Raw genomic sequence first — 16,629 nt, 5'->3', positions numbered from 1 at the left:
TGAAACCATAGTCATTTAGGATAATTAAAAATACTATATCTCATGAAAGGGAAATGGCTGACTTAAGGCATTGGTCTTATTTTTAAATGAAAAGTTGGGAGCATTTAACAATTTAGCATATTATGTATACAGATGAATATGAATATTAATTTAAAAATATAAGTTCACTCCATTCTTCCTGTTAGTTCTTTATTCTATAATCCCCTGGATTCATTTGCTTGAATGATACTAATTTAAAGGAATGGTTGTTTTTCAGCTGTTTTTTGGGAACGTTGCAATGAATTACAGGATATTGAGAAAATTATGGCACAAATTGAACGTGGGGAAGCAAGAATTCAGCGAAGGATCAGTATTAAGAAAGCTCTGGATGCCAAAGTACTGTATTTTATGTCAAATTATTAATAGATAATTTTATTTGATGTAGTGGTTACTATGACTTTTTTTCACATTCCATTAAAAGTGCTATTTTGTTGAAATGTACAGATTGCAAGATATAAGGCTCCATTTCATCAGTTACGTATTCAGTATGGAACCAGCAAAGGAAAGAACTATACTGAGGAAGAAGATAGATTTTTGATTTGTATGTTACACAAAATGGGCTTTGATAGAGAAAACGTGTATGAAGAATTAAGACAGTGTGTACGGAATGCTCCCCAGTTTAGATTTGACTGGTTTATCAAGTCTAGAACAGCCATGGTATGTATTCCTTTGGTCAATTTTTTCATTTTGAAAAGTTTCAAACATCATATATCTTCACCTAGGTTCTATAATTTTAATGTTTTGTCACTTGGCATATTCTCTCTTGCTCTGTAAATGCTTATGAAAATATATATATGTTTATACATACATACATAGAATTGTATACACATGTGTAGCCTATATTTTATATTTAGAAATATGGAAGCATTTCTAAATTCAGAAATACATATCTGTATTTTATATTCATAAGTACATTTCTGAACCACTTTAGAATAAGTTTCAGGCAGATATGAGTGTTTATCTCTAAGTACTTGAGCATGTATCTTCTTAAAATAAGTATGTATTCCTAGGTAGCCACAATCCCACTTGATAATTTTAACAGTGATTCAGTAATGTCCTCTAGTATAAAATCCATGAAAAATCTTTTCTAGTTGTCCCCAAAATATCTTTTATAGCTTTTTTAAAAGTTGATGATCTAGCAAGGTTCACACATTGCATTTGGTTGTTGGGTCTCTTTGATGTTTAAAAATTTTTTTTAATTACACATGGGCACAATATCTTTATTTTGTTTATTTATTTTTATGTGGTGCTGAGGATTGAATCCAGTGCCTCACATATGCAAGGCAAGCGCTCTGTCACTGAGCCACAACCCCAGCCCTCTTTGGTATTTTTTAAATCCACAACTTTCTCTTTTTATGACAATGACATTTTTAGGATGTTTAGGCTGGCTGTCTTATAGAATACCCCATACTTCTCTTCCTTTGCTCACTGTTAGATTTGGGTTTAATGTTTTTGGCAAGAATGCTACAGAAGTGATATGGTGTGCTATCTGTTGCATGATATCATGAGAAATATCATGTCAGGTTGTTACACTATTAGTGATGTTAAGTTTTGTCAGTTGATTAATATTGTGATCCCCAGAGCTCACCACTTTAAGGTGCATTTTCCCCATTGTTATTAACCAGGTAATACTTGAGACTATGCAAATTACTTAAGGATTTATTTTTAATGAAAAGGAATTGTTGCCTATATTAAGTCTGTATAAGAAAACTATGAAATAGAGAATAATTACCTAAGAGTTATTTTATGTTTAGCTTCTGCAAATTTCCTCCTTAGAAAATGTGAATTGTGTTCCTGTTAAATTCTGGTGCTGCCTAGTAGTAGTGTTTATGATCATATTGAAATTCATGCAACACATCTTAGGTGTTGGATTTGTCAGTATTTTGTCAGCCAAGGTTATTAAGACAAAAATAGATTTACATAGCCTAAAAATTAAAAACAATTAGAAACTAACAGTCCAAACAATGATTCTGTGGCTAGTCATAAAATAGCATACATTTTTCTTAGTTGTTATCTATCATAAATATTTTCTTTTTTTGATTTTTATTGTTGGTTGTTCAAAACATTACATAGTTCTTGATATATCATATTTCACACTTTGATTCAAGTGGGTTATGAACTCCCATTTTTACCCTGTATACAGATTGCAGAATCACATCAGTTACACATCCATTGATTTACATATTGCCATTCTAGTGTCTGTTGTATTCTGCTGCCTTTCCTATCCTCTACTATCCCCCCTCCCCTCCCCTCCCATAAATATTTTCTTGTCCCAAAACTCATTGGGATATAAAACAATGCTTCATATTTTAATTGACCCATTTTATATTTTTAGTTCAAGTTGAATAGAAAGAAAAATATGAGTCGTTCTACTGAAGATAGTAATTTTGGCAGATGCCTTTTGAAAATCAGATATTTCTTAAGACTTTAATGCAAAATTTAGAGTGTACACCGATTATAATATTTTTGAATGTGCCCATCGTATTTACAGATGCAATAATGTTGGGAAAGCTACCAAATGCTTTAGACTAAGCCAGGATCCACAAGTAAAACTAGAGCAGTTAGAATAATGATTCAGTTCAATCTAGCAACATGACATTTACTGGGGATAAATGTGAAGTGCTGTACTTGTACAAAAGAATAAGAAGTATATGTTACCAAGATACAATAGGAAGAATTGAGGAAAGAATAAAAAGATTTAATAGTTAATCCATAGCATGAAAGACTAAGGTGAGATATAGTGAAAGAGTTGTTTGACAGGGTCCTTTGGATCATTGCAACAGATTATTGAAGAACAATGTAGAATAGTTTTTATCCTTTGAAAAAGAGATTCTGTTTTGACTGTCTGAAGATTTTGGCAGTGAGATTAGTTGACCTTTTAAGGTGCCATCTAGCTCAGTGAATCTATGACCTTGTTTAGCAGAGAATTCTTTTCAGAAGCCATGCATTTAAAATTTTTAGCCATTTGTGGTTTTGTGCATGTAATGACATAATTTAGGGCAGCATCAACAGCTTGTAAAGATTTGTCAGTGAATCGTACTTTAGAACATACATAACCTTTTTAGTAATGGACCATTTATTGAATTCTGACTTTTATTACAGTGGTATTTTACTAATTTTTTTAAAGGTTGAGAGCTTATTGCTGTTTTCAGTTTGTGAAATCATTAAACTAAAACAGTAGGATGAATGAGTAGTATGAATATTATTATAGAACTACATAACCTTCTTTCATTTTCCAAGAAAAAACCCAGTATATTATTAACAACCACTAGATGTCTCTGAACTCCCTTGTAAAGAATATGTTTTTCCTCCATCTTCTTTTTACAAAACCTTTACCTCTGTACTTTCTTTACCCAGAGATTTGAATCTCTAGTGTATTTTCCAAAAAGCAGATATTAGATGTATAGGTGATAACAAAATGAAATATTTATTTTGTCTATTAGAAATGAAGACATCTCTCCTTTAGTACCTTATAAAAGGTGAAATTTCTGATATCCAAAGAATCTTTAAAAATACTGAGTATTTTATTTCATATTTAAATGTTGATTGAAAGCTTTTCTTATTGTTTTATCATTACAATTTGATTTCCCTTTTAGTTAATGGATAATTTTTGCTTATATTTCTGAATTTAGAGTATAAATGACATAATTTTAAAATTTGCATACCTCTGTACCATCCTTTTGGAAAATATGATAATATCTATAACTTGGGAATTATAGGAATAGATTATTATTTCTAGGTGATCTCTTTCCTACTCATTTTTAAAATAACTCTTCCTTTATAGTGAATCACATTCATAATTTAGGAAGAGAAACCTCCCCCCTCAAAAGAAGCAACTGTGATTTCTGAGAGAAAAACAGTTTGTTTCATTTAAAAATCCCATCTTAGAAATACAGAGGATGTAATTTGATTCATGTGTCACTGTGTTTCAATTAAAATCTTACTAATGATTGAACCCAGCTTACTTAAAAAGCTATCTTTGAAAATATAATCTTGTATAAAGATGGCTCTTTTCTTTCCCAGAGACACCAATAAGTAGTGTGAAATACTTATTAGAAAAAAGTAGAAATCTTAGTAGTTATATTTTATACAGGGATCTCAAAGTACTGAATTCATGGCTTCTGACTTAACTAACAATCATAAAGTGCTTAAAGGCACAAACCTCCACTTCCAAATATGCCTCACTTTGAAAGCTTTCAGTTAAAGGTTGAAGATTTCTTTGAGGCTCTTCTCCATTTAAAAATGCTGGCTATACAAAAGAGAAAATGAGTTTCAGTTCCATTTCTCTGTGCTAAAAAGATTGTGATTTTTTTTTCTCTAAGAACTTGTGTGGTCTTTAAGCAAGTAATCAGTCTCTATTGAACTACATAAACAAGTAAGAAAGATAGGCTCAACTCAGAGTTTTCAGCTCAGAGCATATGAATTGCTCTACCATTTTCTTATGAAGAAAAATATCTTCTATAGTATTTTCATTTTCTAGTGCTGTGAATTGAACTCGGGGCCTTACATTTGCTAGGCAGGCTTTCTGCCAACTGAGCTGCATCTCTAGCTCTTTAGGAAAAATATCTTAGAATGGGCCTTGGTATTAGTATATAAAAACCTATCAGAATTAAAAGGATTTTTTTTCTTTTACCAAATGTCCATAAGAAGAAATGATAAAACTGTATTTACTTATGTTTATGGTGCTGGGAAATATTTTGTATAGTGTCTTTGATTTAATGCTTGCCAACTCCTTTATCCACATTAGCTCATTAATTTTCTTGCCATTTCCTTTAGGGACTGAGTGTCAGGATACTATCCCTGTTCATTTAGCAACACACTAACATGATTGGGAAATTTGAGAATTTGAGAGGTCCAAAAGTCATTTTACTGCACAGCACTCATGGGAGAGGTCCCCAGTGTTCAATTAGTAATGTCCTGGACATTTTCAGGACCTTCTAAATACTTAAAATAGAAAAAGCAGTATTTAATTCTGTGAAAAAAAGAACATTTCTTGATAAAACATGTACCATATCCTTTACAGGGTTGCTTTGACTCTTAATTGAGTTTTAAAATTCTTACCTTTTAATCTCTGGGGAGCCTTTATTCTTTTCTCTTCAGCCAGCTCAAGAAGCTGTGTGTGCATTGCCTGTGGCCATGTAAGTTAGAGTTGAAGCTGAGTATTAGTAATTAGTCATTACAATTACCCTGTCTTTTGCAGTAGTTTAAATGAATTTTTCTGATAGCATCTCGGAGAGAGAATCACACACTGTTGAATACAACATAATAAAAATTTCATGTTATAACTGTTTGTTTTCAAATCACAACTTTATTATTAATGAACGCGTTCCTTATTTAAAAGTAAGAAAATGACATTCCTTATTAGAACTGTAGGAGAAAAAAATACTTCTTAGAAAATATTGCTATAACTATTTATTAGCTTGCTTCTCATTTTATAGGTTTATCACAACAGCTAGTAAATGTTAATTAGGCTATTGGTTCAGCACAGGATATTTTATAAATTTTCTTGTCAGTCAGAAAAGATTTTTTTGTAGATATTTTAGAAGAATAAAAGTAAATCTCTCTCTCTCTCTCTTTCTTTGTTTTTTCTTCTGTGGTGTTAAGTATTGAACCCAGGGACTTACATATGTTAGGTAAATATTCTACCCCAGCCCTTTAGAAGAACAAAAGTGAAATTAAAAATTTACCTACTTGTTCTATAGTCATAATAACAACTTCTCTTTGTTGGTTATGAAGCTTAGTTAGTCTAGGAAATTTCCAAGAGAAAGACTACATATGATTTTGTAGTTAACAATTAGAACATTAATACATTCTTTTTTAAAATATTCATTTTTTAGTTGTAGTTGGACACAATACATTTATTTTATTTATTTATTTTTATGTGGTGCTGAGGATTGAACCCAGGGCCTCGCACATGCTAGGCAAGTGCTCTACCACTGAGCCACAAGCCCAGCCCCAGAGCATTACATTATTAATGAAATATGATAAATATGAATAATACATTGGTAAAATTGGTAATCTGTAAAATATATTGATAAGTTCTTTTTGATTATAGAATTAAAATACTAAAAACCAAATATATTTAAAAACTCATATTTAAAAAGACTAAAAATGTCCCTTTTCTACCTTAATTTTGAAAAGTTCCTGTCACAGAAGGATATACAAAGGAGGTAGTTTTTAACTTTGCCTTGTAGCAAAGGAATCAAAAGAATAGCTTTACAGAAGAGGTCCTTCTTGGAACTAAGTCTTGAAAAACTGGAAGGAGTTGGCCATGAGGATACATTACAGGTTGTGGAAATAGTATACACAAAGGTATAAATGAACCCAGCATATTCAGAAACTACAAGTAGGCTGGAATGGTATGGTGTGAGTGGGGAAGTACTGGAAGAGGAGGCTGGAAAAGTAGTTGGCAGCCACATGAAGACTTTGAAATGTGTCATTCATTAGTCCGTAGAAAGTGGGGAATTATTTAAGGATTGTAACAAGGCAGTGACATGATCAGATTTGCATTTTTAAAAATACTATTCTGGTGAAAGTTGGTTACCTCACCTATCATCAATGTTAATGATTTTCAAATTTATATTTCTACCTTTTTTCTGTTCATCTTTTTTTCTTTCCTTAGCTAATATTCCTCTATCTGCCCCAGAGTCATTTTTTTCCTAATGCCCTTTTAACTTAATGTACAATTGGTTGTATTTAAAGAGACCAGCAAAGCACCTTGCTCAGAGTAGGCATTTGGTGAACACACGAGCTTGGAACTTTTATACTTAGTTTCCTTCTATCCTATAGACTCCTACAGTTGCACCAGATTTGGATAGAATGTGAGGAAATATGTCAGTGTGTTGGAGTTCATTTTGTTCCTTTTAGTCTACCTTTTTTGAATGATAGATTTTGACTGTTATCCCTGAAGCTGTTATTTATTCATAGTAAATTTTTTTGAATAGCCAGTTGGAAGTTTCATGTTTTATTACACAGCTGTTGTATTTGATTTAGAACCTGGAACTGTTCTAACAATCAGAAATACAGTTAATGCACTAATAGGAGTCCATTTTAGGTATTTATATTTACACATCATCTTGTGAGAAGATGACATAATATTTTATAAATAACAGTGCTTAAGTGGCAGCAGTTATGTGAAAGCATCATAACATTGGATACTTATTTGAGAAATTTAGGATATATTCATATGAATATTAACTCCCATTTAACTGCCAGTGTTCTTGGGTTATAAGAATTCTACTATAGACTGCCATTGCTTTTTGTTACTGTGACAGAAGTTCAAAAGTGACTTGGAATCTGGGAGGAGGTAACATAGGTAGTGTATAAAAAGAGCAAAGGAGAAAAAAAATGCTCATTTTGTTTTACTAAGAATTGTAAGAGAATTACCCTGACATTATAAAATTTTACCCACAAATTCACAGGCACAAATGCAGAGTGCATTTTTTTTTTTTGCTCATTGAGCCGCTTTTGACTTTCCATTGTAATAGGCACAGACTTTCTGTCATTCAGACTTAGGTAGGCTTAGTGTCTAGGATTTTAGTACATAGGAAATGTAATGTGGAGCCTCTTTAATCTCTTTCAGTAAGTCACTTCAAGTCTACTGATGCTTTCTGTGTCTTTTGAATTGGTACTTTGAAGCTGAGTATTCGGGCAAAGGATATTTGAACTTGGTGCCCAGGGTAATTGATATTCATCACACACTAAGGGGAAGTACTGCTCACTGCAAACATTACATAATTTATTAAAGATATTCTAGTATATACATCCTGGCATTCAAAAATTGATACTTGAGTGACTTCACATTGAGTAAACTCCTTAGATATTAGGAAAGTATGAAAAACTGAGGTAGCCCAATTTTGTTTAAAGGAAATCTAAAATCTGTAGTTTAAAATGGGGCTTGGCAAACTGGCCTAGCACCTGTTTCATGTGGCTTGTAAGCCAAGAATAATTTTTACATTTTTAAATGCATGAAGGAAATCAAAAGAAAATAGGGATGTGAAAATTGTAGAAAATCCAGTGTTAGTGTCCCCAAATAAGGTTTTATTGGAACACAGGTACACATTTATGTATTATCTATGGCTATTTTCATGCTAGAATGGCAGAGCTGAGTAATTGTAACAGTGTGTCATCTGCAAAGGTGAAAGTATTTACCATGTGGCTCTTTAAAGAAAATGATGTACTGACCTCTGGTTTAAAAGAATGTGTGAGAAAAGTGGAAAGAAAGAAATACTATGACCAAGGGTCAATATGTTACACTGTTCTTTGAGAAAAGGGTTAAATGGAGGATGGATAAAGGCAGAAGATATTGAGCCTAAAAGAAGGGTGTTTGTGGGCCAGGGGATGATTATGGTGGAGGCAAAGGAGCATCCTTGTAATATTTGAAGGATTGGCACACAGAAGAGGGAATCAGCTTATTCTCTGTGACTTTAGAAGTTGGATATAGATCCAACTGTGGGAAACCATAAGGTAGGTAACAAGTTGTACCTTTGTGTAAAGGAACATTTCTGAATTGTTCAGAGGTAGTATAGCTAGCCTTAGGAGGTAGTGAGTACTCCATAGTTGAAAGAATTCAGAGAGGCAGACTGTATGTCTCATCAGCAAGTATCTAGTAACATATTCAAGCATACATTTGAATTTTTTTTTGGTACTAGGGATTGAACCCAAGGGGCATTTACCCACTGGGCCACATTCCCAGCACTTTTTATTTTTTTTATTTTCAGATAGGGTCTCACTAAGTTGCTTAGGGCCTCATTAACTTGCTGAGGCTGGCCTTAAACTTGCAATCCTCCTGCCTCAGCCTCCTGAGTTACTAGGATTATAATTGTGCGCCACCACACCCAGGCATGCATTTGATATTTAATGTTAAGTCCTTTCCAATCTTGAGTCTATGATTTTATGAACGTGCACTAGTGAGAATCTGTATCAAGCAAAGATTTCTGAGTACTGAATATACATTTGATTGCATTCTCGTGCTCAAAAAATCGTCAATGTGATATTTATACTAAATTATGTAAAAATTCCTTAGTTCCATGTTCTTAATTCCTAGGTTCTTCATACTTGGATCTTAGCCTTAGCCATCACTTTTCTCTGGTACAGCATTTGTCAAGGTGGCTTCTACCAAACATTGTTCCAGAATATGTAAATTAATGATGTATAGAAAAGCGTTCTGATTTCAAATAGTTGGAACATGCTGACACTGAATTCTGTTACTGACACTTCCAATCTACATTAGAATGCTAAAAATTCTTGGGCTGGGGATGTGGCTCAAGCAGTAGCACCTCGCCTGGCGTGCGCAGGGTGCTGGGTTCGATCCTCAGCACCACATAAAAATAAAATAAAGATGTTGCGTCCACCGAAAACTAAAAAATAAATATTAAAAACTTCTCTCCCTCTCCCTCTCTCTCTCTCTCTTAAAAAAATAATGCTAAAAATTCTTGAGACGTCCTGACATGAATAAGTTTACTTAACCTTTTTAAACTCTAGCATTTTCCAAATGTTTGAACTTTTTTTTCTTTTGCCACAGTTGTTACTACAGAATGGTTTTCCATTTGTCATTTTCCTATTCTCTTCTGTTGTCTTTATTGTTTTTACATCTCTCTTCCTGTTGTGTGCCATTTTTCTCTGACTTCATTCCTAAATGATGAGAGAAGTAATTAAACTAAAAAACTGTACACACAGTTTGAGGCTCCCTGTAACCCCAGGAAAACAGGAAGATAAGAATTCTAGGCGAATATATAAGAGGAAAAATGATGTGTAAAAGTGAAAATGACATGGAAAAGGAAAAATGAAAGTGCTTTTCACTTGAAATTTCTCAGTCATTTCATCCTCACTTACTCAGCAAGTCACTTTTTATTGATAATCTAGCCTTTCTCCTTGTAATTTCTTATATTTTACTGGTGTTCTGTTTATGGTGTCATCTGCTTAATTAGGCAGTCTTGAAGTGTGTGGATAAGAAATAGCATTGCTATCTCAGACATTGTGACATGACCTATGCTAGGAAGGTGACATCCATACTGGTTCATTCCTTGATGCCTTCCTTTAGAATTAGATTATTTTTCTTTGTCTGGAATAGTTAGTGACAGATCAAAAGGAATGAAGGTAAGAATTTATTATACAGTCTATTTTTAATCATTTTGAGATATTTCTACTTCCCTGCATATGAGACTGTCTCAAAGTATTAGTTTTTTCCTTGAATCATTCATATAAACCATGAATATGTATTTGAATATATCTGCAGACATGGGTGACTATTACTTATTGAGAACAATAACAGCCAGAGGGTGTAGCTTAATGATTCAAGAATTACCTTCATATAAAGACTCTATCTAGTCTCCCTAGAAACCAATGATCAAATCTCATTAGGCTCAGTTTAGCCCTTTATATAATAGATAAATTGAATAACATGCTGTTTAATTTGTGTGTGTATTATTGAATGAAGCTATGAAGAATATTTGGTCTGCATATTAAAGAAATCACCATTGTTTTGGTAAGTAAGGAAAATCTGAGTGTGATTTATTTCCCCCTAAATTACTTAACCTTGGGTAGTTGGGGATGCACAAAAACTTGAACATTCCTGTGTTATGTAAGATTGTCTTAAATTGATGAACAGTACTTTGCTAATGAATACTTTTTTTCTGATTTGATTTTTGGCCTCTTTGGGGACTTGAATTAGAAAGTAGAAAATGCTTGAATAGTTGCTAAAGTTTCTGAATGTAGCATTTCCTATGTTGTATGCTATTTTCTGCTTTTTATTTGGAAAGATAAAAAACTATACTTTAAAAAAATCATATGCCAAAATTTGAAAAATATAGCTTAGTATAAAAGAAATGTAAAGATAAAGGGAAGATCAATAATGTCAAAGAAGGAGATCGAGAAGCAGAGTGGAGGGATGGGTAAGGAGAGGCAGTGCAGAATGAATTCTTTAAAAGTCATGATATGGCTGGGTGCAGTGATGGTTGCCTGTAATCCCAGTGCCTTGGGAGACTGAGGCAGGAGGATCGTGAGTTCAAAGCCAGCTTTAGCAAAATCGAGGTGCTAAGCAACTCAGTGAGATCCTGTCTCTAACTAAAATACAAAATAGGGCTGGGGATGTGGTTTAGCGGTCAAGTGCCCCTGAGTTAAATCCCTGGTAACCCACGCCCACACACACAGACACAAAAGAATCATGATATGTGTATATATAAATATGCCACAGAGAATTTCACCTTTGTGCATAAGTAAAAAAAAAAAACAATCAAATATAAATAGACAAGCAAAAGGAAGGCTAGTAGCATAGAGGAAGGAGAATGGGAGAGGGGAGAGAGTATGGGAGGGAAAATGGGGGATCATGAACTGAAATCAAATTCCATGCAGTATGAGCATGTTGGGATGAACCCAACTACTAACTTAACTATAAAGCTCTAATTTAAAAAAAAACCAAAACAACAACAATAACAACACAGAAGTTGCCCGTTCAGCTCCTTGAGAGGCCGAGGCAAGAGGATTGCTTGAGGCTAGTAGTTCCAGGCTAGCTAGTTCCAGGCTAGCCTGTGCAAAGTAGCAAGACCCTGTCTCCTTTAAATAAATCAGAACATAGTGGCACACCATTTGTAATCCCAGTGACTCAGGAAGCTAAAGAAGGAGGGTTGCATATTAGAGGCCAGCCTGGCAACTTAGTGAGACCCTGTCTCAAAAATGAAAAGGGCTGGGGATACAGCTCAATGGTAGAGTGCCCCTATGTTCAATCTTCAGTACTGTAAAAAAAATTACCTGTAGTCCTACTTTCAGAGATAGCTACTGTTAACTACTAGTCACATTGTTGTTAATATTCTGTGTATTGTTTCCCAAAACTCAGTTAGCTCCTGGTGTTCCCTATAAACACTACTCTAAACATGACTCTGAAATCTTTGTTTATATCTGTTATTTCCTAGAATAAGGTTCTAAGAACACAACTATTAGAGACTATAATATTTTAAAAATATTTCTTTGATATTTCCAATTTGCTTTCTAGATAGGTAGTGTATTAATATGCTAATACTGTCATAACAGAATATCACAGATTAGGTGGCTTAAGCAATAGAAGATTGTTCTCTCACAGTTATGAAGACTGGAAATCCAAGATCAATGTGCCAGCAGAGTTGGTTTTTGGTGAGGCCTCTCTTCCTGGCTTGCAGATGGCTACCTTATGCACATGGCTCTTTCTCTGAGTGTGGAAGAGGTGGGGGAGGGGGAGAGAGAAACAGACAGATATCTGATGTCTCTTGATCTTAGTCCTATTGGGTAAGTGCCTGCCCTTTTAATCTCATTTAAGCTTGTTCAGCTTCTTAACGATCCCATCTGTAGATATAGTCACATTGAGGGTTAGGGCTTTAACAGATGAATTTGGAGGAGACACAGAACCCTCCATAACAGGTGGTAACATTGACATTCAACATTAGTGAATGAGAGTTCACATTTTTTACCATCTTACTGCCAGCACCAAATATGTACACTGTGTGTGTGTGTGCGCGCGCCCGCGCCCATAAGCATGCACATATCATTGCTAATTTGATAGAAATTGCATTGTTCAGCTTTGCATTTCTTTGATCCTTAGTTTCAGTGAAACATTTAAAAAAATGTTTGAACATTTTTGTGAGATTTCTATTCATATACTTTGACCATATTTTTTGTTGTTGAAGTTACTTGCCCATAAAAAATACATTTTCATTTAACTATTTTGAGTTTTGTCAGATATTTTTTCTTACACAGAAAAAGAATCATATTTTAAAATGTTATTTATTATTTGGTATGAACCATTATTTACCTTTAAAATATAGCACAGTATACAGGGTTAATAATATATGAATTTCCATAATAATGAATCATGTTTAATGCTCACAATACATTCATAAAAACTTTTATAGTTGAGATGCATTGATTTGCTGGCAGTGCAATATAAGAAGTGGCAAGGTTAATGCAAAAATCTTTTCAGGTATTATTTACTCTGAATTAGTAAATAAAGCAGTGCTCCCCAGAACTCTGATCCTCCAGGATGTCTGATAAGAAGACAGTTCTGTTGGTTAAGTAGCTTTGGGAGCTGCTGCATCCTATGTCCCCTTCATAATGACTCATGGTGCACATCAGGAATTGAAAGGCTCTAAGAAACCCTGTAGTAAAGAAATTTGTTCTGAGTGTCTCCCAAACTTATTTTGACCATAGAATATATCCCCCTACTTTAGTTTTTTGTTTATGTGATTTACATTAACTTTTTATTTTGAAATATTTATAAATTCACAAGAAATTATAATTTGTCATGCATTCTTCACTTACTTCCTCCAGTGATACCATCTTGCATAACTATAGTAGTATTTATTACATGACAACTAGGAAATTGCCATTAGAATAATCCACAGAGCTTATCCAGAATTCATCAGTTATACGTGTATTTGTTGGTGTATGTATGTTTCAGTGAAGTTTTACTATGAATGGATTTGTGTAACCATCAGAGCCACAGTACTCCATTATGTTCTCTATAGTCATGCCCACTCCCCCCCACTGACTTTTGACAATCAATCTCTCATCTCCATTTGTATAATTTTGTCATTTTAAGAATGTTATGTGGGGCTGGGGTTGTGGCTCAGTGGTAAAGCGTTTGACTGGCACATGTGAGGAGCTGGGTTTGATTTTCAGTACCACATAAAAATGAATAAATAAAGGTATTGTGTCTATCTGCAACTAAAAATGTATTTTTTAAAAAAGAATGTTATATAAATGGAGTAATGCTATATATAATCTTTTGGGGTTGATTTTTTTTTCACTTAGTATCTTTGCTTGGGGTTTATTCAGGTGAATTTATATATCCATAGTTCTTTCCTTTTTATTGGTGGGTAGTGTTCCATGGTGTGGATATACCATAGTTTTTTTAACCAATCATCCATGAAATGATATTTACTTCCACCCCTATGTTGGGTGGAATCTATTAATATTCTGTGTGAATATTGTTCTGAAAAAAATGCTAGATTAAAAATTGTTTCCATAGAAATGATTCAGTTAAAGAATTGTCTCCTTTTTAAAGATCATCACTACTTATGGAAATTAAGTCATTATTATTTTTTTTTAGGAATTCCAGAGACGCTGTAACACTCTGATTTCATTGATTGAGAAAGAAAATATGGAAATTGAGGAAAGAGAGAGAGCAGAAAAGAAGAAACGGGCTACTAAAACTCCAATGGTAAAATTTTCAGCATTTTCCTAACTTATAGGTAGATCCCATTTTTTTACATAATTAAAATGCCTATATTATGTTTAATGCCAAAATGATGCATATTATAAAAACTGTTTTTATGAAATGCTAATTTGTTTTGGACAGAAAAAGAATTATACCACAACCAAATGTTTACTATTTGTTTTTAGAAAATATGGTTAGGAAAACCCTAGTAACAGGTCTGAGTATTTAAAAAATTCCTCATGAATCTAACTAGAAGCAAAATGCTAGTAAAATCCTTTGGATTGAGACTAGGCTGTTTTTGGGGTAGGAGGAGGGTACAGGAGGGTTGGGATGGTAATAAAGTTGAAACTGGGAGTTCTGATTTGATCAAATGGAATCATGAGTGCAAATGAGATTTTTGAGCAGATAAAGCTTTACTTGGTACTAAGTTAACTGTTGGATAATAAGATAACTTGATTTTAATCCAGTCAGGTTGACTTGTATATCTATAATTTAAAAATATTCTTTAGTGGATCATATTATTTGAGTGTGCTTAAGTAAATTCCATATTTCATCAAATCTAAGATGCCTTCCATTGGTAAGACACAGCATTAGTTTACATATCACTAAGAAAAAATGCTGCCAAGTATAGTTTGTCATCAGTTGTAATATGCATCCTGATTTCAGAGATGCAAAAATGTGAAAGTAATGTGCATCATAGAATATATGAAATATGGTGTGTTAAAATCTATTGTGAATTTTTTAAAAATAGTATTCATAAATAAAATTTTGCCCAGAAATTTTAAGTATTAAGTAGTTCTTTAAGATAAGAGTACATTTATAATACCATGTGTAAGTAGATACTTGATGACTATTTTTGATGGATATCATGTCTTTTCATAAAAAAGAAACATCTTTGAAGGTTATTTTACATTTGGGTTATATAGTTTGTTGGGCTATATAGAACATGAACTGTGAGTATAACATTGAAGTGAATATTCATGTTAAAATTTTTTTTTAATGCATTTACATCCTAGATTTAACATTGTTGGGCCATTTAAAAATGTGCATATTGGAGCAGAACATTAAATCTGTTTCCATTTTAGTCACAGAAAAGAAAAGCAGAGTCAGCTACTGAGAGCTCTGGAAAGAAGGATGTCAAGAAGGTGAAATCCTAAAGCCTAGAAATAAAGTTTTAAATGGGAAACTGCTATTTTCTTGTTCCCATCTTCAAATGCTAATTGCCAGTTCCAGTGTATTCATGGTACTCTAAGAAAAATTTCATTGGTTTTGATTTCTTGCATATTTTATATATTTTACAATGCTTTCTACCTGAAATGTGTAGCTTTATATTTTATGCATTCTAGTATTTTTGTGTACTGTATTTTGTGCATTTCATGTCTTCATCAAAATCCTCTCAGTCCTTGTTTTTTTGAAGCTTGTGCTGAGGTTTTAGCTTTTCTATGTTTTATATGCCGCTGCTTTGAAAGAGAACCTAGATTCTATAGCTGTATTATTGTTGTTTCATACTTTAAATTTATATGGCTGTGGAAAATGAATTAAAATGATTTGAGGAGAAAGACTTTTTCACTTCTTTGTTGCTTTCTTTTCTATTGAGTCTGGGCTTGTATGTGTTACTGCATACTGTGATTAGCATAATAATTGTTTCTTTGAGGTCATCTAAATATTTTTTTTTCCTAAAGGAGTAAAGGGTGAGAAAAGAAAAATATTAAAAACCCTAATATTTGATACTGTGCTTGCTGTCAGTATGCATTACATTTAAATTATTCTCTAAATATTCAAGTGGGAAAATATAATAAAGAAATGTCTATAAGAAATTTAATTATTTCCTGTTTTTTGTGCAGTAGAAAGCAGTTGTGTTTATTCAATTGTATTGCTCACTACTATGTATTTGGTCAAAAGCTAAAGCTTTGCTTGCTGACTTGTGCATCATCTTCTGTCCCATAGAGCCAGTTCACAGGAGTCTGGGTGTAACATGTAGATATATTAACAAATAAATCAAAAGTATGAAATAAGTACTATGCATCACATAAGAAGGGTAGCTGTATTCATTAGGAATGCAGTTATGCTTGGGTACCAATCTCAATGTGTCATAGGATTCACAAACTGAGAGTTGTTAATTTCTTGTTCACACTACATATCCCATGCAGGTCAGAGAGATGTGGGATGGGAGGGGTTTACTCTACCTAGTCATTCAAGGTTCCAGACTGACTAATGATCTGCTGTTTTGTAGCTGTTCCACTTTTCAGCTGCCACTATGGGAAATAAATGAGAGACTAGATAATGTCATGTAGGCTCTTCAGTGCCTCAGCCCAGAAGTGTCACATGTCACATCCTCTTACATTTCATTGCCCCCAAACTAGCCACATGGTCCTGTGTACCTGCAAGAAGGCTGACAAATATAG

General features: G+C 33.4%; 1 protein-coding gene across 5 annotated transcripts in view; it reads left to right on the top strand.

Moving 5' to 3' along the window:
- Positions 1-16,007, top strand: part of Smarca1 (SNF2 related chromatin remodeling ATPase 1) — an 82,652-nt gene extending 66,645 nt beyond the window's left edge. For 2 of the 5 annotated variants that reach the window (XM_071606450.1, XM_027940048.3), the window contains 4 exons: positions 257-375; positions 484-696; positions 14,117-14,227; positions 15,310-16,007. In XM_071606450.1, coding sequence (XP_071462551.1) covers positions 257-375; positions 484-696; positions 14,117-14,227; positions 15,310-15,381 — 515 coding nt within the window. In that variant the 3' untranslated portion in view covers positions 15,382-16,007. Of the gene's footprint in view, positions 1-256; positions 376-483; positions 697-14,116; positions 14,259-15,240 lie in introns of all 5 variants that reach the window. The other 3 variants (XM_034637216.2, XM_034637214.2, XM_034637215.2) reach the window with 3 other exon arrangements.
- Positions 16,008-16,629: the final 622 nt, after the last annotated feature.

This window comes from Marmota flaviventris, chromosome X (genome assembly GCF_047511675.1).
Source record: "Marmota flaviventris isolate mMarFla1 chromosome X, mMarFla1.hap1, whole genome shotgun sequence".
Lineage (NCBI taxonomy): Eukaryota > Metazoa > Chordata > Mammalia > Rodentia > Sciuridae > Marmota > Marmota flaviventris.
This window is presented reverse-complemented; position numbering and strand designations above follow the sequence as displayed.